The 19,466-nt window shown below is 45.7% G+C and overlaps 1 protein-coding gene across 1 annotated transcript in view; it reads right to left on the bottom strand.

Moving 5' to 3' along the window:
• Nucleotides 1-14,932: 14,932 nt before the first annotated feature.
• Nucleotides 14,933-19,466, bottom strand: part of JAG1 (jagged canonical Notch ligand 1) — a 67,824-nt gene continuing 63,290 nt past the window's right edge. Inside the window, exons 25-26 of the mRNA XM_079969704.1 lie at nt 19,051-19,201; nt 14,933-17,214 (exon numbers count right to left, since the gene is read on the bottom strand). Coding sequence (XP_079825830.1) covers nt 16,757-17,214; nt 19,051-19,201 — 609 coding nt within the window. The 3' untranslated portion in view covers nt 14,933-16,756. The remainder of the gene's footprint in view (nt 17,215-19,050; nt 19,202-19,466) is intronic.

Below are 19,466 nucleotides of genomic sequence, written 5' to 3'. Positions count from 1 at the left end.
CGTATGTTCTTCTTGTTCTCTTATTCTATATGTTAGGTCCGCAAGTTGCGCATATTTCATCAGTTTGAGTCAGGCTTCCTCAAACTCGGCCCTCCAGATGTTTTGTCCTACAACTCCCATGATCCCTAGCTATCAGGACCAGTGGTCAGGGATGATTGGAATTGTACTCTCAAAACATCTGGAGGGCCGAGTTTGAGGAAGCCAGGTTTAAGTTGTTGTTCTTCTTTAGTTGGAACCTCGCTCATTTTCCTTTTTTGGGCTAACAAAACACGGGCCGCAGTAGTGGCTTACATAAATAACCTTTTTTGACACCTAGGAATTTCCATCTGAATTATCCCCAACAGAAAGGAGTCTGGTTTCCCCCCGAAAAGTGCTTTGAAACATTTTTTTTCAATTCATTATAAATTATTTCGCAATACTCTTTTACCCTTTTACAGGTCCACCACATATGAAAGCACATACCCTCAACCTCATTGCATCTCCAATACTTATCTGATTCAGTTTTATACATCTTAGAAAGGCTACTCGGAGTTAGGTACCATCTGTAAACCATTTTCAGGTAGTTCTCCTTCAAGGAATAAAATGCTGTTTTCTTTTTTCTACCTTTTGTGTCTTGCCCCATGGGGCAAAGAGCTGTTTCAGAAAGTGATTTCAGCTGAGAAAAACAGCACAGAGGACAGGATAAAAAAAAAAAACCCTCCCCTTTTACCAGCATTGCGATCCTGATCAGAAAATGTTCTGTTTAAGAAACCTCGTTGGATCTCGCAATGGCTAGCTCGCCTTGTTTGGCTCTAAATTACAACAGTAATCTTTTATTTTTCAAAAAGTTAAGTAGGCATGCAGTGACTTGCGCATAGGAAATCGCCCTGTTCTATTTTGTTTTCTTAAAAAATAATCATTTTTTTGTCCATTAAGAGATTCTCTCCCCGCTTTGTCAAGACTCATTTACTAGATTTATTCTATGAGTCTTAGCATGTTTGAGCAAGTAGGGCCCAAACATCACAGCTTTAGTTTCTTAAATACTTGAAATCCTTTCCTTGTATAAGGAGGAGGGGGAAACTCAGTACTCCATTTAAACAATTACAGAAGGAAAGTTTATGATCTCATGTAGTGTGTATAGTATATTAGTAGACTGAATGGATCTGTGGGTATATCTGAATTTTCTTTCTTGGGGGAATACCCTTTTAATCAAATTTCCCCTTAATTGAATAATGAATAGAATGAAATGCTCCTGTTTTTCATCATGAAGTTTAAGAAAGGGCACACATCAGTAAAGGATATCATGGATGTTGTGTAGAACCACTAGGTACTACACCATTCTTGGTCTTCTTTTTTGGTGATCACTCGCAGCCGAGTAAGATTGTCTTCCATAAACATGGTTTTAACAGTGAGTCCGTAAGTGACTGTGGAGGCCAATTCTGGATCCACACGTCCTTCCACAGTGGGGACATTGGTTTCCGGGCGGGAGTTGATCATGGTGTGGATTTGCCAAGCGTGCCTTCCTCCTAGCACGTTTCTCCCTTGCATCCTGAGTTTGAGTGTCTTCAAAGCCCATGACACCTTTGGTAAAGGCTGTTCTCCAACTGGAGCTCTCGAAGGCCAGTGTTTCCTAGTTGTCAGTGTTTATACTACATTTTTTTAGATTTGCCTTCAGACAGTCTTTAAACCTCTTTTGTTGACCACCAGCATTACGCTTTCCATTTTTAAGTTTGGAATAGAGTAGTTGCTTTGGAAGACAACCATCAGGCATCCACACAACATGACCATTCCAACGAAGTTGATGTTGAAGAATCATGGCTTCGACACTGGTGATCTTTGCTTCTTCCAATACACTGGTATTAGTTTGCCTGTCTTCCCAGGTGATGTGTAAAAAATTTTGGAGACACCATTGATGGAATCTCTCGAGGAGTTGGAGATGGTGTTTATCTACTTGCACTTTGAGGTGCTTTCGAACTGCTAGGTTGGCAGGAGCTGGGACAGAGCAACGAGGACTCACCCCGTCGCAGGGATTCGAACCGCTGACCTTCCGATCAGCAAGCCCAAGTGGCTCAGTAGTTTAGACCACAGCGCAACCTTCTCCCTTAGCTGTAGTCTAACCACATCTAGAGGGCTGCATTCTGATCTAGAGAGACGGGGCCATTTCTTAGGGACAGAGACTTCTGTGACTTGGAAATCTCGCTTGAGGGAAGTGTGGCATTGATGACGGTTATCTCCAGCGAAAGGGGATGAAGGTTTGTTTTAGTGAGATCATGTGGAAAGGGCCTTATGGCAGGTGTGTTTGCAGAGCTGAGTGCACTGGGAGCACAAATGAGTTGAGTGGATGAGTGCAGTTTTGGGTTGCAGGGGGAGGGGCTGTGGCCATAACAGCGAATGTAGCCTGGAAACTTGGATATAACTGAGTGGGTGTCTTGCACAAATTAGCAGGGAGTGTCACTTCATTGCTTTTGGTTCTGATATTTCCACACCAGGAGTGTCCAAGAACGAAGATTTTATTACACTGGGGGTCAGTGCATTGTGAACTTCGATTTAGTCTTCCAGTGCAAACATTCATTTGGATCTAAGTATAGGCTTATAGACAGCAATTGTTCTCTGAGGCATCTATGGTGCTCTTAAAACACAGATTAGCAACATATATCAAGGGGGGAGGAATTGTGAAAAAGAAGGAAAGTTTTCTGCAGATGTCAAACAGTAGGTTTAAATGACCTTAAAAAAAATAATATAGTACCATCTCATTGCAAAGAACTGAACAATGGAAGATAGTAATTAATTATCCCAGCATACCAGGTCTGAAAGAACAGTATTTATGAAGGACTACATAAGGGTGGTGCTGTGGGTTAAACCACAGAGCCTAGGGCTTGACGATCAGAAGGTTGGCAGTTTGAATCCCTGCGACAGGGTGAGCTCCCGTTGCTCGGTCCCTGCTCCTGCCCACCTAGTAGTTTGAAAGCACGTCAAAGTGCAAGTAGATAAATAGGTACCGTTCCGGTGGGAAGGCAAACGGCGTTTCTGTGCGCTGGTCTGGTTCACCAGAAGTGGCTTAGTCATGCTGGCCACATGACATGGAAGCTGTACGCCAGCTCCCTCGGCCAGTAAAGCGAGATGAGCGCTGCAACCCCAGAGTTTTCTGCGAGTGGGCTTAACGGCCAGGGGTCCCTTTACCTTTTACACATGTAATACAGTGGTACCTCAGGTTAAGTACTTAATTCGTTCTGGAGGTCCGTTCTTAACCTGAAAATGTTCTTAGCCTGAAGCACCACTTTAGCTAATGGAGCCTCCCGCTAGTGCCGCGCCGCCGGAACACGATTTCTGTTCTCATCCTGAGGCAAAGTTCTTAACCTGAGGTACTATTTCTGGGTTAGTGGAGTCTGTAACCTGAAGCGTATGTAACCTGAAGCATATGCAACCTGAAGCGTATGTAACCCGAGGTACCACTGTACTTGTAAGATGTAACAGGAAAATGTGGTCAGCTGCAAGAATGATGTAATGGAGATTGACGGATAACAACTGAAAAGTAAATAACAAATGATGCAGCTATGGGATGAAATGATGGACTTACGTTTGCAACAGGCACAGGAAACCTGATTTTAAGAAATTGTATTAAAGTAATTTGGTTGGATTTGTAATAAGTTGGAAAATTAATAAAAATAATTGGGGGGGATAGTGGAACACGTATGAGTCAGAGTTCGCCCCCTGTGAACCTATTTCCTTAGACTTGCAGTCCTGTCAAACAGTTCATGTCTATTTTTAGAATGCTTTTAAATTATTTTTAGAATGTATATAATTGTACTTCTTTGAATGCTGTTTCCTGCCCTGGGCTCTTTTGGGAAGAAGGGTGGAATATAAATACTAGTAGTTGTTGTTATTGTTTGTTTGTTTTCATTGGGGCTTATTGAAAGGACCATTCTGTCTTATTCTGCCCCTAATCTTTGAAGCATTTTTTTTTTTTTTTTGGTGGTAGTAACATTTGCTACACTTTGTGTTGGCTAGCAATATTATTACAGACCCCCAACGTCTTTTTTTTCTTTTTTCTTTTTTTGGCCAAGGGGATTTGCATATATGACATAAGATTTTTTAAAATACATAAGACACATTTAATTGTGTCTAATAGCAGGTATAAGGGACACGGGTGGCACTGTGGGTTAAACCACAGAGCCTAGGACTTGCCGATCAGAAGGTCAGCAGTTCGAATCCCTGTGACAGGGTGAGCTCCTGTTGTTCGGTCCCTGCTCCTGCCAACCTAGCAGTTTGAAAGCACCTCAAAGTGCAAGTAGATAAATAGGTACTGCTCCGGCGGGAAGGTAAACGGCGTTTCCATGTGCTGCTCTGGTTTGCCAGAAGTGGCTTAGTCATGCTGGCCACATGACCCAGAAGCTGTACGCCGGCTCCCTCGGCCAATAAAGCGAGATGAGCGCTGCAATCCTAGAGTCATCCGCGACTGGACCTAATGGTCAGGGGTCCCTTTACCTTTACCTTTTAATAGCAGATATGGAAAGTTCTAATGATATTGCTGATCAGAGGCACTCCCCAAAAATAATCTTACATGGCCTGAAATTGTGTTTTTGTGTTAGGAGACTCAACCCTCTATAACAAATCAATGTGTCATATCTGGTCCATTTCAGAAAGGTTTACATAGTTATGTGCCATTTCAGTTTACAGGTTACGTTTTTCTGGGCTCTGCAGTCTCCTCTTCCTAATCTGGTCTGGTTTGTCCCTACCTGCTTGATTTAGTTCAGGAGATAAATTTTGAGTTGTGCCAGTGGCTCATTGGGCCTAATTTTAAATGTACACCCAGTGCGTGGATAATTAAAGGTGATTTCCAGAAGTTAATGTGGGGGTTTTGAAAAGCGTGGGAAGAAGATCCAGTTCTTAGTATTGTCTCCCAACTGAGACTTATTGGAGCTTATTGTGCTTCTATTCGTCTCCTTAGTGGATGTGTGGGGTTTTGTGTCATTGTCGCTTGTGTGGGTTCTCTTTCAATTCGCTTGTTGTATTTCCTTGGTGGTGAGACAGGTGGCCAAGGGTGTGGTTGATTGTCTTTGGTTGGCTGTAGTGTGTGAGAGGGTGGGTTTTTGGGTCAGGTCAGCCATATTGATTCTTATGCTATTATTGTTGTCTTGTTGGGCTGTGTAAACGATAACAGGGAACCATACTGGGGTGAAGGTGCCTTCTTCTATTTGTCCCCATGTCAGTTTCAGTTTATTGGTTAGGGTTTTTTTTTCTAGTAAGGCTGTTTCCCATACTATTCCATACCATTGATCCATATTTACTCCTGACAGTTCTCTCTAGTGCTGGCAATGACGTTTCTGGCTGCTGAGACTAGGTGGGTTATGAGCTTTTTGTGATGTGAGTGGGCATTATTATCTTGGAAGCTGTTCAGTAGGGCCAGTTCTGGGGTGACTTCTAATACTTGCTTAGTTATTTTGCATATTTCTTGTGGGACTGATGTCCAGAAGAGTTGGATTTGGGGACATTCCCACCACATGTGGAGGTATGTGAAGGCCAGACAAATTACTTTGATGGCTGAGACAGGAAATCCTAGAAGCATTCCCTTCCTTCCCATCCCTAACAAAGGAGGGAGGGAATTATAGTAACGCTAATACATTAGGCATGTAATGAATTTGCTGCCCTTTCATGAAACCCCAAATCAGCTGCCTAAAGCTGATTTCAGTGGATGTGACCTGTGCCTAAACACTTGTCCTGTATGTAAAAAAGGTAAAAAGGACCCCTGTACAGTTAAGTCCAGTCAAAGACGACTATGGGGTTGTGGCACTCATCTCACTTTCAGGCCAAGGGAGCCAGAGTTTGTCCACAGACAGGTTTCTGGGTCATGTGGCCAGCATGACTAAACCGCTTCTGGAGCAGCAGAACACCTTGATGGAAACCAGAGCTCACGGAAACACCATTTACCTTCCCATCACAGCAGTACCTATTTATCTACTTGCACTGGTGTGCTTTCAAACTGCTAGGTTGGCTGAAGCTGGAACAGAGCAATGGGAGCTCACCCCATTGCACGGATTTGAACTGCTGACCTTCTGATCAGCAAGCCCAAGAGGCTTGCCTGTATAATACAGTTTTGTCCTGTATTTCAGGCCTTCTCTCTCTCTCTCTCTCTCTCTCTGCCAAGTTAGGCATCCTCTCCAAATGCATATGTTTGAAAGGGTGTGTGAAATGTCATATATTTAAGCTCCGAGTAGCCAAGCACAGACAAGAGCTACAAATTCATGTTTATGTGCCTGTGCGACAGATTCCAGAGGGGCCATCCTGTTAGGCTGCAACAGATTGTAATGGATTGCTTTGAATTCACTTCGGCACCCAGATGAAAAAGAAAAAATCAGCCCCCAAATGCCCCGCCTGGCCCTGTCCTGTACTTTGCCAAAACAAAGGTGGCGGCCCTAGTCTACATGATAGCATGAACTGCTATTAAATGTGGTTATCCCTCATTTGCAGGAAGGGCAGCAGAAAAAGCATGTTGTATCGATAACTGTGTTGTAGAACATGGATGATCTTGAAGCAGCATGGCGGTGTCTGCTTCCCTTCCTAACCTCTGATTTGGTAACCCTTTCAGTCTGCTCTTTGGAAAGAATGAGGCATGACAATGGAAAGGAGACAAAGCCTCAACCTTCAAAATAATTTTGCTTCCAATTTGTTACCATCACAGCAGCCCCCTTGCTTGCATTAAACATGGAGATCAAGGCCCACAGAGAAAAGCAGCAACAAAGTGCCCATCCTTGGCAGAAGGATAACAACTTGAGTGAATGGCGTTTGTTGGATCTTTGCACAAACGGTACAAAGAGAGCTTCACCACCCACCCCAAAACCACAAAGAATGAAAGGGGTCTGGGCTCAGTTGTTCTAAAGCTCATGTTTAGATGCCAGAACAACTGAAACAAAGAAGCAACAGGATTTTTAAGCAAGCCCTGGGGTAGCCATTCTCAACCTTGGAGACTCTTGGCACAGGTTCTGGTTATTCGGTGATGGAGGAAATGCCCTCTGCGCATGCTCACAGGCACATCTTGTTCAAGTTCTAAAGCCGACACTGAAACCTGGTTTGAGCACTTCATCGAATCCAAGACACTTCTCCTGAGAATTAGGACATACAGTGGTACCTCGGGTTAAGTACTTAATTTGTTCCGAATGTCCATACTTAACCTGAAACTGTTCTTAACCTCAAGCACCACTTTAGCTAATGGGGCCTCCTGCTCCTGCCACGCCACCGCTGCACAATTTCTGTTCTCATCCTGAAGCAAAGTTCTTAACCTGAAGCACTATTTCTGGGTTAGTGGAGTCTGTAACCTGAAGCGAATGTAACCCGAAGCGTATGTAACCCAAGGTACCACTGTACTAGGACATCTCCTTATTTGGGGAATGTTTAAATTGTATCTCTCTGTTTTTCGGTGCACTATTAGAGTTGCTGCTTTATGCAACTTGATCCCTCTAAGCCCGAAAATCTTTCTGCTTCCTTAAACATTTGCATCATACTGTTTCAGATCCACGAAGAAGGCGACCCTCCTTGCAGTATCCTATCTGGTTCCACGGGGTGAGTGTTCTGCTAGAGCTACTGCCCTGTGAAAGTTGCAGGGCTGAGGAATGGCTAGCACGTTGGGTGATCTGCTTTCTTTCATTTTGTCACTTTCTATTTGTCCTACCATTTATGCCCGCACAGAGCCCTCCGCTTTGGCCGGGAGCCTCCATTGAGCATGCAAGGGAGGCAGATCTGATATTGCCATATTTGGCTCTAGTATAAATATTGCTCGCTTGGGTAGGTGAGTTTTGGTCAGGAAGGAACGGGCTGGATTTCACAAGAACAAAGTTGACAGAAAACAAATTTGTTTATGAAGTAACTCTAGAAGCAAACTTTTTCCAGCCTCCAGCTGACTCATTATCCGAAGCACAAACATTCATTATTCTGTGTGAGGCCTCTCTCTGACAGACAAAAAAGAAAATCTGTGGGTGCCTCTTCTAAACTAGTATACTGTGAAACAGTAAGATGCAATTTCCACTCAGATAAACACAGTCAAGTCTTGTTTCTTAAGCTGAAACATTCTTTGCTTTCCTTTTTGTTTCTGCAGCAGAGGAAACAACGAACCGCAATAGTAGTTTCATATTTCAGAATCCTTTATTTTGAGCTCTCTCCTGCAGCGGTCGAGTAGCTATGTGAATATTCTATCGGTGGTCCCTCCATTATGAATTTGAATTTAAGGCTGCTCTTTGTCTTACGTTCCTTATCTTGTTTATCTTCCAGCTGCAGCCCCAACGGTCTTGCAGACGGGGAACTGAAGTTAATTTACTTGGCCCAATAACCACATCTGTAGTTGGGATGCTGGCAAAGTTCACCAAGCTCAGAAAGAGGCTTTCACAAGTCCATCTCAAAGCAAAGAGAAGCTCTTCTGCTCCCACATTTCTCCAATAGCTCAGGATTTAATCCGAGCCAGAGAAGAATTCCCAGCTTCCTCTGTAAAAGGAGCAGCCAAAGTTGTGCCTTCCAGGTGTTGTTGGATTACAACTTTCATTGTTCTTATGCTTGGCAATGCTGGCTGGAGCTGTTAAAAGCTGTATAGTCTAACAACTAGAGCAGGGGTCAGCAAAGCACGCATGCGCAAACGCTATTTCTGGCGCCCCTTCCGGCGTGGAGGAGGCATGCGCAGCTTTCCATTGGCTGCAGGTGTCACAGTCCGGTTCACAGGCAACCAAAGTCCCAGCTGGGGACGTCGGGACCGGGGGCAAGATGGTGGGGTGGGAGCAGGAACGGGAGTCCAGAAGCCAGGAGTCAGAAAGCCAAGAGTCCAAGCGTCAGAGAGCTGGGAGTCAAGAAGCCAAGGGTCCGAGGGTCAGGAAGCAAGGAGTCACAAAGTCAGGGGTCCGAGGATCAAGAACCAAGGAGTCAAACGCAGCAAGGCAGGGAATGTCTTGCTGTGGCAAAGAGCCGAAGGGAAAATGCTGACCTTATATCCCTTCCCGGCTCTTGCCACCAGGTGCTGTGAGTTACCAATCGGCCTCATCTGTGTGGCTGTGCCTTGCCTCTTCAGAACAAACTTAGGAAGGCCCCAGTCCTGCAGAGTCCTATAGTCACAGGGCCTGGCTCCTGCACGCACACCCAACAGCAGGAGCTGGCCAGCATCGCACCTGCTCTGCTCCGTGCTGGTTTAGCACGGCGCATGGGAGCCAATTGAGCAGGGGGCAGGGGGCACCGAGCGGGCGGCGGTGGGCCATGGGCCAGTTAAACGACCCCCATGGGCCCCTTGTGGCCCATGGGCCTTAGGTTGCCGACCCCTGAACTAGAGGGCCACAGCTTGGTTACTCCTGCCACCTTCACTATGCCTTCTAGTTCCTTAACGTCTTCTTTTGATAATAATTTTTATTAGTTTTCAATTACAGTACTATAATAGCCTCATTATAACAATGCCAAATTATAATACAGTTACTAATACCAATCATTCAGATACCAAGTTATATAATTTAGGTGCCCCCCCCCCATGTGCTAGAATTGATGTTTTGATGATTTTCTTTATTTTTGCATTCCAAAGTTTTATTAATTTCAATTACACTGCAGTCAAGATAATCCTTTAAACGACAACTGCAGTATTAACAGCTTCCATTCGTGTTGACACGTTAAATGACTTATGAAACTGCAAGTGAGGCACTCAATCTATATATCCTTATATTCTTCCTGTGTGCGGCAATTATTCTGTCCATGATGTTTCTTCCACCTAGTGCCTTAACTTCAAAGCTTTCTTCCAGCCACAAAACACATCACTTTCAGTGGCTTTTCTAACTGGCATGCTTCTATTGGGCTTGGAGGGCTTCACGAAGGGGGTCTTGAAGGGATGGGTGGGCATTTTCCCCATCCCATTGTAGGATGGTTTTATAAAAAATAATCCAAGATGTTCTGGAGAAACAGGAGGACCCTGGATCATTTTGGAGCTAATCTAAGGTGAGTTAGGGAGAGATCACCTCTCTTCAACTTGTATCCACCCCTGCTGGGCACCGTTGCCTCTCATATTTATTTGCCATCTTGTGTCTGCAGCTGGCAATTCGCAAAGGGAGCCTTCTTTTCAAGGGAAATGTGCAGAGAAGGCTTGACTTCAGGTGCTCTACCAAAGCCTTCCTACCCACCCAGAGAGAGGCATAGACCCCAAAGGTCAGAAATGATCTACAGATATCCCTAGAGGTAGAGGCAAATGGCAGGTCCAGTTTTCAGCTTCCTAAGTGAGTGGCTGGGTGGCATTGTGGGTTAAATCACAGAGCCTAGGACATGCCAATCAGAAGGTCAGTGGTTTGAATCCCCACAATGGGGTAAGCTCCCGTTGCTCTGTCCCAGCTCCTGCCAACCTAGCAGTTCGAAAGCACAGCACATTGAAGTGCAAGTAGATAAATAGGTACCACTCTGGTGGGAAGGTAAACGGCGTTTCCGTGCACTGCTCTGGATCGCCAGAAGTGGCTTAGTCATGCTGGCCACATGACCTGGAAGCTGTATGCCGGCTCCCTTGGCCAATAAAGCAAGATGAGTGCTGCAATCCCAGAGTCGTCCGTGACTGGACCTAATGGTCAGGGGTCCCTTTACCTTTTTAAGTGAGTGGCATGTGACCCTTTGCTACCCTTAGGAGACGGCTGATGGCTTGTTTTGCCTGCTGCTTCTGCTCCACACACTCCAGCAAATCTCTTTGAAGTGATCTTATTATTATTATTTACAGTGGTACCTCGGCTTACATACGCTTCAGGTTACATACGCTTCAGGTTACACACTCCGCTAACCCAGAAATAGTGCTTCAGGTTAAGAACTTTGCTTCAGGATAAGAACAGAAATTGTGCTCCGGCGGCACGGCAGAAGCAGGAGGCCCCATTAGCCAAGTGGTGCTTCAGGTTAAGAACAGTTTCAGGTTAAGAACGGACCTCTGGAACGAATTAAGTACTTAACCAGAGGTACCACTGTAATTTGAATCCATTGTTTCTGGTCCTACCCTCTAGAGCAGGAGAAAACAAGCTTGCGCCATCTCCCATGTGATGGTCCTTTAGATATTGAGTACTTAACCTGAGGTATCACTGTATTGAGTTTATATACCGCCCTATACCCGGAGGTCTCAGGGCACTGCACAGAAAAGATCACAACATATATAATCTGAATAAAAACAGCAACCCAAGAACCACCCCCACCCCCCGGAAAGAGCCATATTTTAAAAGGGTATAGGATGTCAAATAGATCAATCAACGGCCTGGTTAATAAGCAACGTTTTTGCCTGGCGCCTAAAGGTATGTTATGATGGCACCAGGCAAACTTCCCAGGGGAGAGCATTCCACAGACCGGGAGCCACTGCAGAGAATGCCCGTTCTCGTGTTGCCACCCTCCAGACCTCTCGAGGAGGAGGCACACGAAGGAGGGCCTCAGAAGATAATCTCAGGGTTCAGGTAGGTTCATATGGAAAGAGGCGGTCCTTGGAGTATTGCGATCCTGAGCCGTTTAAGGCTTTATAGGTCAAAACCAGCACTTTGAATTGGGCCTGGAAACTAATTGGTAGCCAGTGCAGTCGGACCAGGATCAGTGTAATATGCTCAAACCATCTTGCTCCGGTGAGCAACCTGGCAGCTGAATTCTGCACTAGCTGAAGTTTCCAAACAGTCTTCCGAGGCAGCCGTACATATGCATTGCAGTAAACTTGCTGCTTAGAAGACAGTTGAAGTGTCGCACTGCGTGCGGGTGGCACTGTGGGTTAAACCACAGAGCCTAGGACTTGCCAATCAGAAGGTCGGCGGTTCGAATCCCCGCAATGGGGGGAGCTCCCGTTGCTCGGTCCCTGCTCCTGCCAACCTAGCAGTTCGAAAGCACGTCAAAATGCAAGTAGATAAATAGGTACCGCTCCGGCGGGAAGGTAAACGGCGTTTCCATGCGCTGGTCTGGTTTGCCAGAAGCGGCTTAGTCATGCTGGCCACATGACCCAGAAGCTGTATGCCGGCTCCCTCGGCCAATAAAGCGAGATGAGCGCCGCAACCCTGGAGTTGGCCACGACTGGACCTAATGGTCAGGGGTCCCTTTACCTTTACTGTGTGGAGCAATCCCAGACTTCCGTTAGGGAAAACCTCCACTTTATAGGGAGGAGAGAGATGTAAGAAGTGGTGCACGTGGCCTTTTAATGAACGCCTCGTTGCCATCTGGGATGCCATGAGCCTGTCACACCAGCATAAGAGACTTTGCTGCTCTTCAGCTCAGCATTCACACTGTACAAGCACTGCTTGTTACCCTGCAAAGGACTCATTATCTCTAATTGGTTTGTTTGAACCTGCAGTGGGAGGCAGCTACAAAATGAGCAACTGTCCTTGTGACTATGGCAGATACAATCTGATGGGAATGAATGAAGCCGGGGCTCTTTGCACTCCGAAGCTGGGAGTGGTGCTTTTAATCTTGAGAGCCATTTCCTTAGGAAGGCAGCAGGGCTACTCTAAGGAAGGCTTGCAGGAAGCAGCTGAAACATTACGTGATCCAGTAATTTAAACTCTCTTAAGGCCATTTCCTAACAGCAGCGGGCCAGAATGCTGTTCGCAAATCCTGTTTTGGACTACAACTCCCATCATCCTAAGACAACATGGTGTGCTGGCTGGGGCGGATGGGATCTGTAGTTCAAAACACCTGGAGGGCAGCAAGTTGGAAAAGGCTGGTCTTAGCTGCGGGGAATGGGCGCTTCTCTTATCTATCTTAAAACTGGTTTTTAATGACAGGGGCTCGTGCTTTTCCAGCAAGTTGTATGTTTAGACATTTTGGCAGAGAATTCACTACCTTTATAAACTGGTGTGCTGCCACAGAATCCAGAGCAAGCTGTCGTGTGCTTTTTGGGGGGTGTTTGGGGAGAATAAATCTCAAAGTGTATTTTAACAAGAGCAACACCCCCACATCTCTTTGCTGCTTGTAAGGACGGCGCTTCTAGCTGTTGGTATACATGGGGAATAGTAGAAACTCCTGACTCTTCAAGCTTAGTCACTTCAGTGCAGTAATTTTCCTTACCCGCTTATATTCCATTGCAGCAACAGTGTCTATCACAGAGGTGATCATTTTCCAGAATATGTGAGAAGGTTGGACCTTCTAGACCAGCGTTTCCCAAACTTGGGTCTCCAGCTGCTTTTGGACTACAGTTCCCATCTCCCTCCAACCACTGGTCTTGCTAGCTAGGGATGATGGGAGTTGTAGTCCAAAAACAGCTGAATTGGGAAACACTGTTCTAGACTAAGTTTCTACAAAACCAAAGTTCAACTGAGTCTGCATCTAACTCAGCCTTTCTCAACCTTGGGTCCCTAGGTGTTGCGGAACTACAATTCCCATCATGCTAAAGGGTTGTAGATCAAGAACATATGCGAACCCAATGTTGAGAAAGGCCGAACTCAATGACTAGCTGCAGCACTGGGATATATTCTCTCCACCCCCCATACCCCACCCATTCACATTTCAAAGTCAATATCAAATTGCTGTCGGCCACCGTGCCCAATTTCAAGTGTGCCTGCCCTAAAACATGGAAGGATGAAGCTACCAAGAGCGGCTTTTCCGCTGCGGTGTGTTTTGCTCAAAGATACACAATTAATCCAGAGCTTCTGAGTAAAGGTACAGATTTCAGAAGGGCAAGTTCCTGCTCACTTTCCACCATGATAATAAGCACTTTGCTGGTGAAAAGGATTCTGGGTTCAAGGCTTTCTTGAAGAAACCTTACAGAACAGCCTCAAGGGCATGATAAGAAGGTATGGGATACCCCAACGCCACTGAAACTGAGCACCTCTGCTCAGTGCCTGGGCCACCTTGTGACCGCCATCTTGAGCTCCACGATGCAAGAAAAGTGAGACAGGGCCGTTGAAGCATAAAAGAAACCAGGCCAAAGACCGTTGAGATAAATAAGGCCGTTCCACTTGCATCCATCACCAACACAACCTTGTTGGAGACAGGACTTGGAGAGCCCACAAAACCAGATTTGGAAAGGGGCTTTAGCCACCAGTGCTTTCAAAAAACTGGTCATTAATACACTTTCATTGAGTCATCCTCTCGATCTCAGTGAGAACAATCCAAAAACAGATCAAGTTTACAGCCCTGACAGTTCTCCTTCTGGACCCGGGGTAGGCGGTGGGAATCCCAACATGCACATTATGTAGTCCACCGAGTATACCCCAATGAAACCACTGGGTTGCCCCATGGTAGGAGCTGGAGGTGAACAGCTTTATATTGCTTACTCCTATAGCGTAGCTCTGGGACGCGGGTGGCACTGTGGGTTAAACCACAGAGCCTAGGACTTGCCGATCAGAAGGTCAGCGGTTCGCATCCTCGCGACGGGGTGAGCTCCCGTTGCTCGGTCCCTGCTCCGATGAAATTTATTTTGAAGGCTGGCATAGAAGTACCTTAAGTAAAAGAGTGTCCTATCCCGAACGATCCTTCTTTGAAAAGTGGATGTATAGTGTCTATTCACCTTTTTCTCTCCCATGCCCTCCAACATTTCTCCGATGAAAACAGGCACGTCTTAAGGAAAAGTGGGAGGGACACGGGGGGCACTGTGGGTTAAACCACAGAGCCTAGAACTTGCTGATCAGAAGGTCAGCGGTTCGAATACCCACGATGGGGTGAGCTCCCATTGCTCGGTCCCTGCTCCTGCCAACCTAGCAGCTTGAAAGCATGTCAAAGTGCAAGTAGATAAATAGGTACTGCTCTGGCGGGAAGGTAAATGGTGTTTCCATGCGCTGGTCTAGTTTGCCAGAAGTGGCTTAGTCATGCTGGCCACATGACCCGGAAGCTGTAGGCCGGCTCCCTCGGCCAATAAAGTGAGATGAGAGCCACAACCCAGACTCGGCCACGACTGTACCTAATGGTCAGGGGTCCCTTTACCTTTATAGCATAGCTATTGTTGGGGGTGGGGAAGCATTTGAAGGCATTCATGTTGGAAGCATCTCAATGAAGCTCAATCTTCACGCTGTTTTTATACAAAAAAATTTAATAAATATTTTTCAAGATTTATTGCCAGGAATAAACACCTCAGAGATGTATTTTCATGTCCGTGTAACACTAATATTACCATACAAGATATCCTCGTGATCCCGGTGGTTTACCCAGCGAGATTACTCAGTTCTAAGCCTTTTTGTTGTCTTTTTTTGCAATTTTGATTTTTTGATCTTCCAACTTTTTGTAATAGCACTTTGATTTCCTCACTCCTTAAGGCGGGCAGTGTAATCTATGGCAAATCTACACAGTGATCTTAACTGGACACTCTACTGTTCAAGTATTCAACAACTAGCTTATCGGAATACTCTCTACATGCAGTAGATTACAAAGAAAAGAAGTTTTTTTAAAAAACCTACGAGTGGTTCAGCACCACCTATCTGTGCTGGTGGGTGGGGGTGGGGGAAATCAAGAGTTTACAAAATAAGATTTTGGTGTTTCCAACTCCACATGCTAATTCGATATTTTTTTCTCTTTAATTACATGCAACCGGTCACACGTTCATCTACAGAAGGTTATCGCTCAGTTGTGTTCCCTTAAACTGCTTCGCGGCAGATGATCTGCCTGCCCTCCTCTTTCCCCCTCCCTCCTCCCCCATGCCCCAACTTCTAAAGCAGCCAGGAGGGGGGGAATTAAAATAAAATTCTAATCTAATTCTAAACTGCCTCAGCTGGTACTTAAACAAATATTCTTAAAGTGATACTATCAAAGGTGTTCTCAAAGAATAAAGACAAAACGCGCACTCAACATCGTACAGAAAGCCTGTTTCAAGGCCCCAAAAGCCTTCTCTATCCTTTAAAAACAAACTGATTTTCAGAACACCTTAAATTTTGGCATGTAGGCAAACATGTAACAAAGGGGTGGGGGGTAGAATAAAAAGATTTTAAAAAAGATAAAGAAGCCATAAGCTTACAAATGCTATGGGGGGGGGAAAAACACCTTCAACTCTAAACACATACATATAAATAAAAAAAAAAGGAATGATATTTAAGGCTCTTGATTATTAAGTTAATAAATCAAATATACACAGTGATTAATAAAAAAAGGAATTATTTACATAACTATACAAACTTCTACTTTTGACACATTTCCTCTCAATTCTTCATTTTTTTTACCAGCAACAGCTGACAAGAAGTCCCCCCCAATCCCTCCCCACTTGCCCTCCCCACAAAAAAATACAATTAAAAAAAATAAATAATAAACTTTTTTACTTTTTTTCTCGATAGTTGCTGTGGTTCCGAGCTGCAAAGGCACTTTCAAATACAGAACTAGTTGTACGTCATCATAAAACCAATATACAAAAGAACTCTAATTTCAATAAATAAATAAAATTTATCTCCTTCCCTCCCCACAGGGACTGTATAAATTGTGACAGAGAGAGAGAGAGAGAGAGAGAGAGAGAGAGAGAGAGAAAGGAAGGAAGGAAGGAAGGAAGGAAGGAAGGAAGGAAGGAAGGAAGGAAGGAATTCTTTGCTAGGGGAGGGAAGGCTAAATAATAAAAGGCTACATGATACCTTGATGAAACTTGCCAGGAGATGCATCAGTGGCGGCTGAAATGACGGGGGGGGGGCACTTTCGACTAGTTTTGCATAGATGTGGAATGCAGCGCTTGGTATTCCAGCCAACCACAGCAACTATCACTGCCAGTGTAAGCCAGCTTGTCAAAACTTAAATTAACACAGGGATTCTAAGCAAATAATAGCCTTAGACTCAAAATATTACACAACTGCTTTGAGAACTACAAGCTCCGAGTTGACTCCAACTGGTAAGTATGGATTAGGAGGCAGCGCCCGGCTGCCTGCTATACAATGTACTCCATGCGGTTCAAGCTCTGCGCGCTTTCCAAGTCCCGGTTGTCCTGCTTGTTTGTCCAGTTCGGGTGTTTTGCGGGCGTGCCGTTGGGGGGCTTTTCGTCTCTGTCGACCAGCGTGTAGGTCGCCTGCTTGGCGAAGCGGCTCTTCTGCTGGTGCTTGTCCATGTCGTCTTCCTCCACCTCGGAGTTGTGTGTCCTTATTTTGGCAATCTTGGAGTTCTTGTTCTCGTAGTCCTTGATGGGGATGGCGTTGGCACCGTGCTTCTCGATGGGGTTCTTGATCTGGTTCAGCTGCTCCCGGACGTTGTTGGTGGTGTTGTCGTCCGACGGCGTGTGCGTGTGCGCGCTCTGCTTCCGGCGCTTGCGGATGCACCAGTAGAAGGCCGTGACCAGACAGCAGATCCAAGCCACGGTCAGAACAGAGCTCAGCAACGGGACCAAGAAATCTGGAAGGCAAGAAGAGTTTGGATTTGATATCCCGCTTTATCACTACCCAAAGGAGTCTCAAAGCGGCTCACATTCTCCTTCCCCTTCCTCCCCCACAACAAACACTCTGTGAGGTGAGTGGGGCTGAGAGACTTAAAAGAAGTGTGACTAACCCAAGGTCACCCAGCAGCTGCATGTGGAGGAGCGAGGAAGCGAACCCGGTTCACCAGATTACGAGTCTACCACTCTTAACCACACTGGCAAGGGTGACTCTCGTCAACAAACCCACCATCACTACTCAGCTCAGATAGCTCAGTGGTAGGGACGCGGGTGGTGCTGTGGGTTAAACCACAGAGCCTAGGACTTGCTGATCAGAAGGTCAGCGGTTCGAATCCCCACAACGGGGTGAGCTCCTGTTGCTTGCTCCCTGCTTCTGCCAACCTAGCAGTTCGAAAGCACATCAAAGTGCAAGTAGATAAATAGGTACCGCTCCGGCGGGAAGGTAAACGGCGTTTCCGTGCGCTGCTCTAGTTTGCCAGAAGCGGCTTAGTCATGCTGGCCACATGACCCGGAAGCTGTACGCCGGCTCCCTTGGCCAATAAAGTGAGATGAGCGCCGCAACCCCAGAGTTGGTCACAACTGGACCTAATGGTCAGGGGTCCCTTTACCTTTACGGCATCTGCTTTGCATGCAGAAGGTCCAGATAATGATAATAAGAATAAGAATAATAAAGGTTAAAAAAGGTAAACGACCACAGATGGTTACATCCAGTCAATGGCAACTATGGGGTTGCGGTGCTCATGTCGCTTTCAGGCGGAGGGAGCCGGCGTTTGTCCACAGACAGCTTTCCGGGTCATGTGGCCAGCAGGACTAAACCGCTTCTGGCGCAAGAAAACACCGTGACAGAAATAAGAGCACACGTTTACCTTCCCGTCAGCAGTATCTGTTTATCTACTTGCACTGGTGTGCTTTTGAACTGCTAGATTGGTAGGAACTGGGACACAGCAATCGGAGGTCACTCCCATCGCAGGGATTCGAACCGCCAACCTTCTGATCAGCAAGCCCAAGAGGCTCGGTGGTTTAGACCACAGTGCCACCCGCATCCCTACAACAACAATAATAATATTTTACCTAATAGTATTTATATGCTGCCCATCTGACTGGGTTGCTCCAGCTACTCTGGGCGGCTCCAACAGAACCATATAGCACTGGTTCTGGAAGACCTACATTGGCTCCCAGTAAGTTTCTGAGCATAATTCAAAGTGTTGGTGTTGAGCTTTAAAGCCCTAAATGTCCTCTGTCCATATACCTGAAGGAGAATCTCCACCCCCATCATTCAGCCTGGACGCTGAGATCCAGCACTGAGGGCCTTCTGGTGGGTTCCTGCCTGTGAGAAGCGAAGCTACTGGGAACCAGGCAGAGGACCTTCTTGGCAGTGGCACCCGCCCTGTGGAACGCCCTCCCAACAGATGTCAAGGAAATAAATAACTACCTGACTTTTAGAAGACATCTGAAGGCAGCCCTATTTAGGGAAGCTTTTTAATGTTTATTGTTCTTGTTTTAAAAACACAATAAAGCATCAAATGTCAGTCCAAGCCATTCGTTAAAGCTCAAATCAGCACTATCCTGTATTTGGAGGTTGTGTCTAACAATGAATAAAAGTAATTTTAGGGCAAACTTGAGATATGTTAGAATTTGTGCCGAAAAGCAAACTTGCATAAGAATAAGCCCTGCCGGGAAGTCTGGAAACAGGCTATGAGTGAAACGGCTTCCTATCCACTTGCAATTTCCATTCCTACTGCCAGCCCTCAACCAATGCATGAGAAAATGCAGTCCCCTCTTTTAAAAAAAATTACCTGTTTTGCTTTTAATTGGTCGTCTCTGTACCCGGACTTCTGCAACCGCTGCGATAAGCGTGCTATTCCCATCACGCTTGCTCACCAGATCAATAATTTTGTCTGTTATTTCTTTTATCGGATTCTCTTCCTCCTGGATATCTTCGGCAGACTATGTGAAAGAATAAGATTGCGTATTAGAGACAACATGAAGAAGAATCTCTAACCCAATGCTCACAAGAGGACCAAACAAACATGGAGACTCTGGTCTAACATCAAAATATGGGGAACACTGGCTTCTATAAGTACAGGACATGCATCAAGTTATTACCAAGTGCCAATGTCAATCCAGTGAATTGTGCAGAATGCCAACCCTTTCAAAACATCCTTTGGGAGGGAAGCTAGACTCTAGAGCCCTCCAATAGGCTTGTTTGGGG

Source organism: Podarcis cretensis, assembly GCF_951804945.1.
Source record: "Podarcis cretensis genome assembly, chromosome: 3".
Taxonomy (NCBI): domain Eukaryota; kingdom Metazoa; phylum Chordata; class Lepidosauria; order Squamata; family Lacertidae; genus Podarcis; species Podarcis cretensis.
This window is presented reverse-complemented; position numbering and strand designations above follow the sequence as displayed.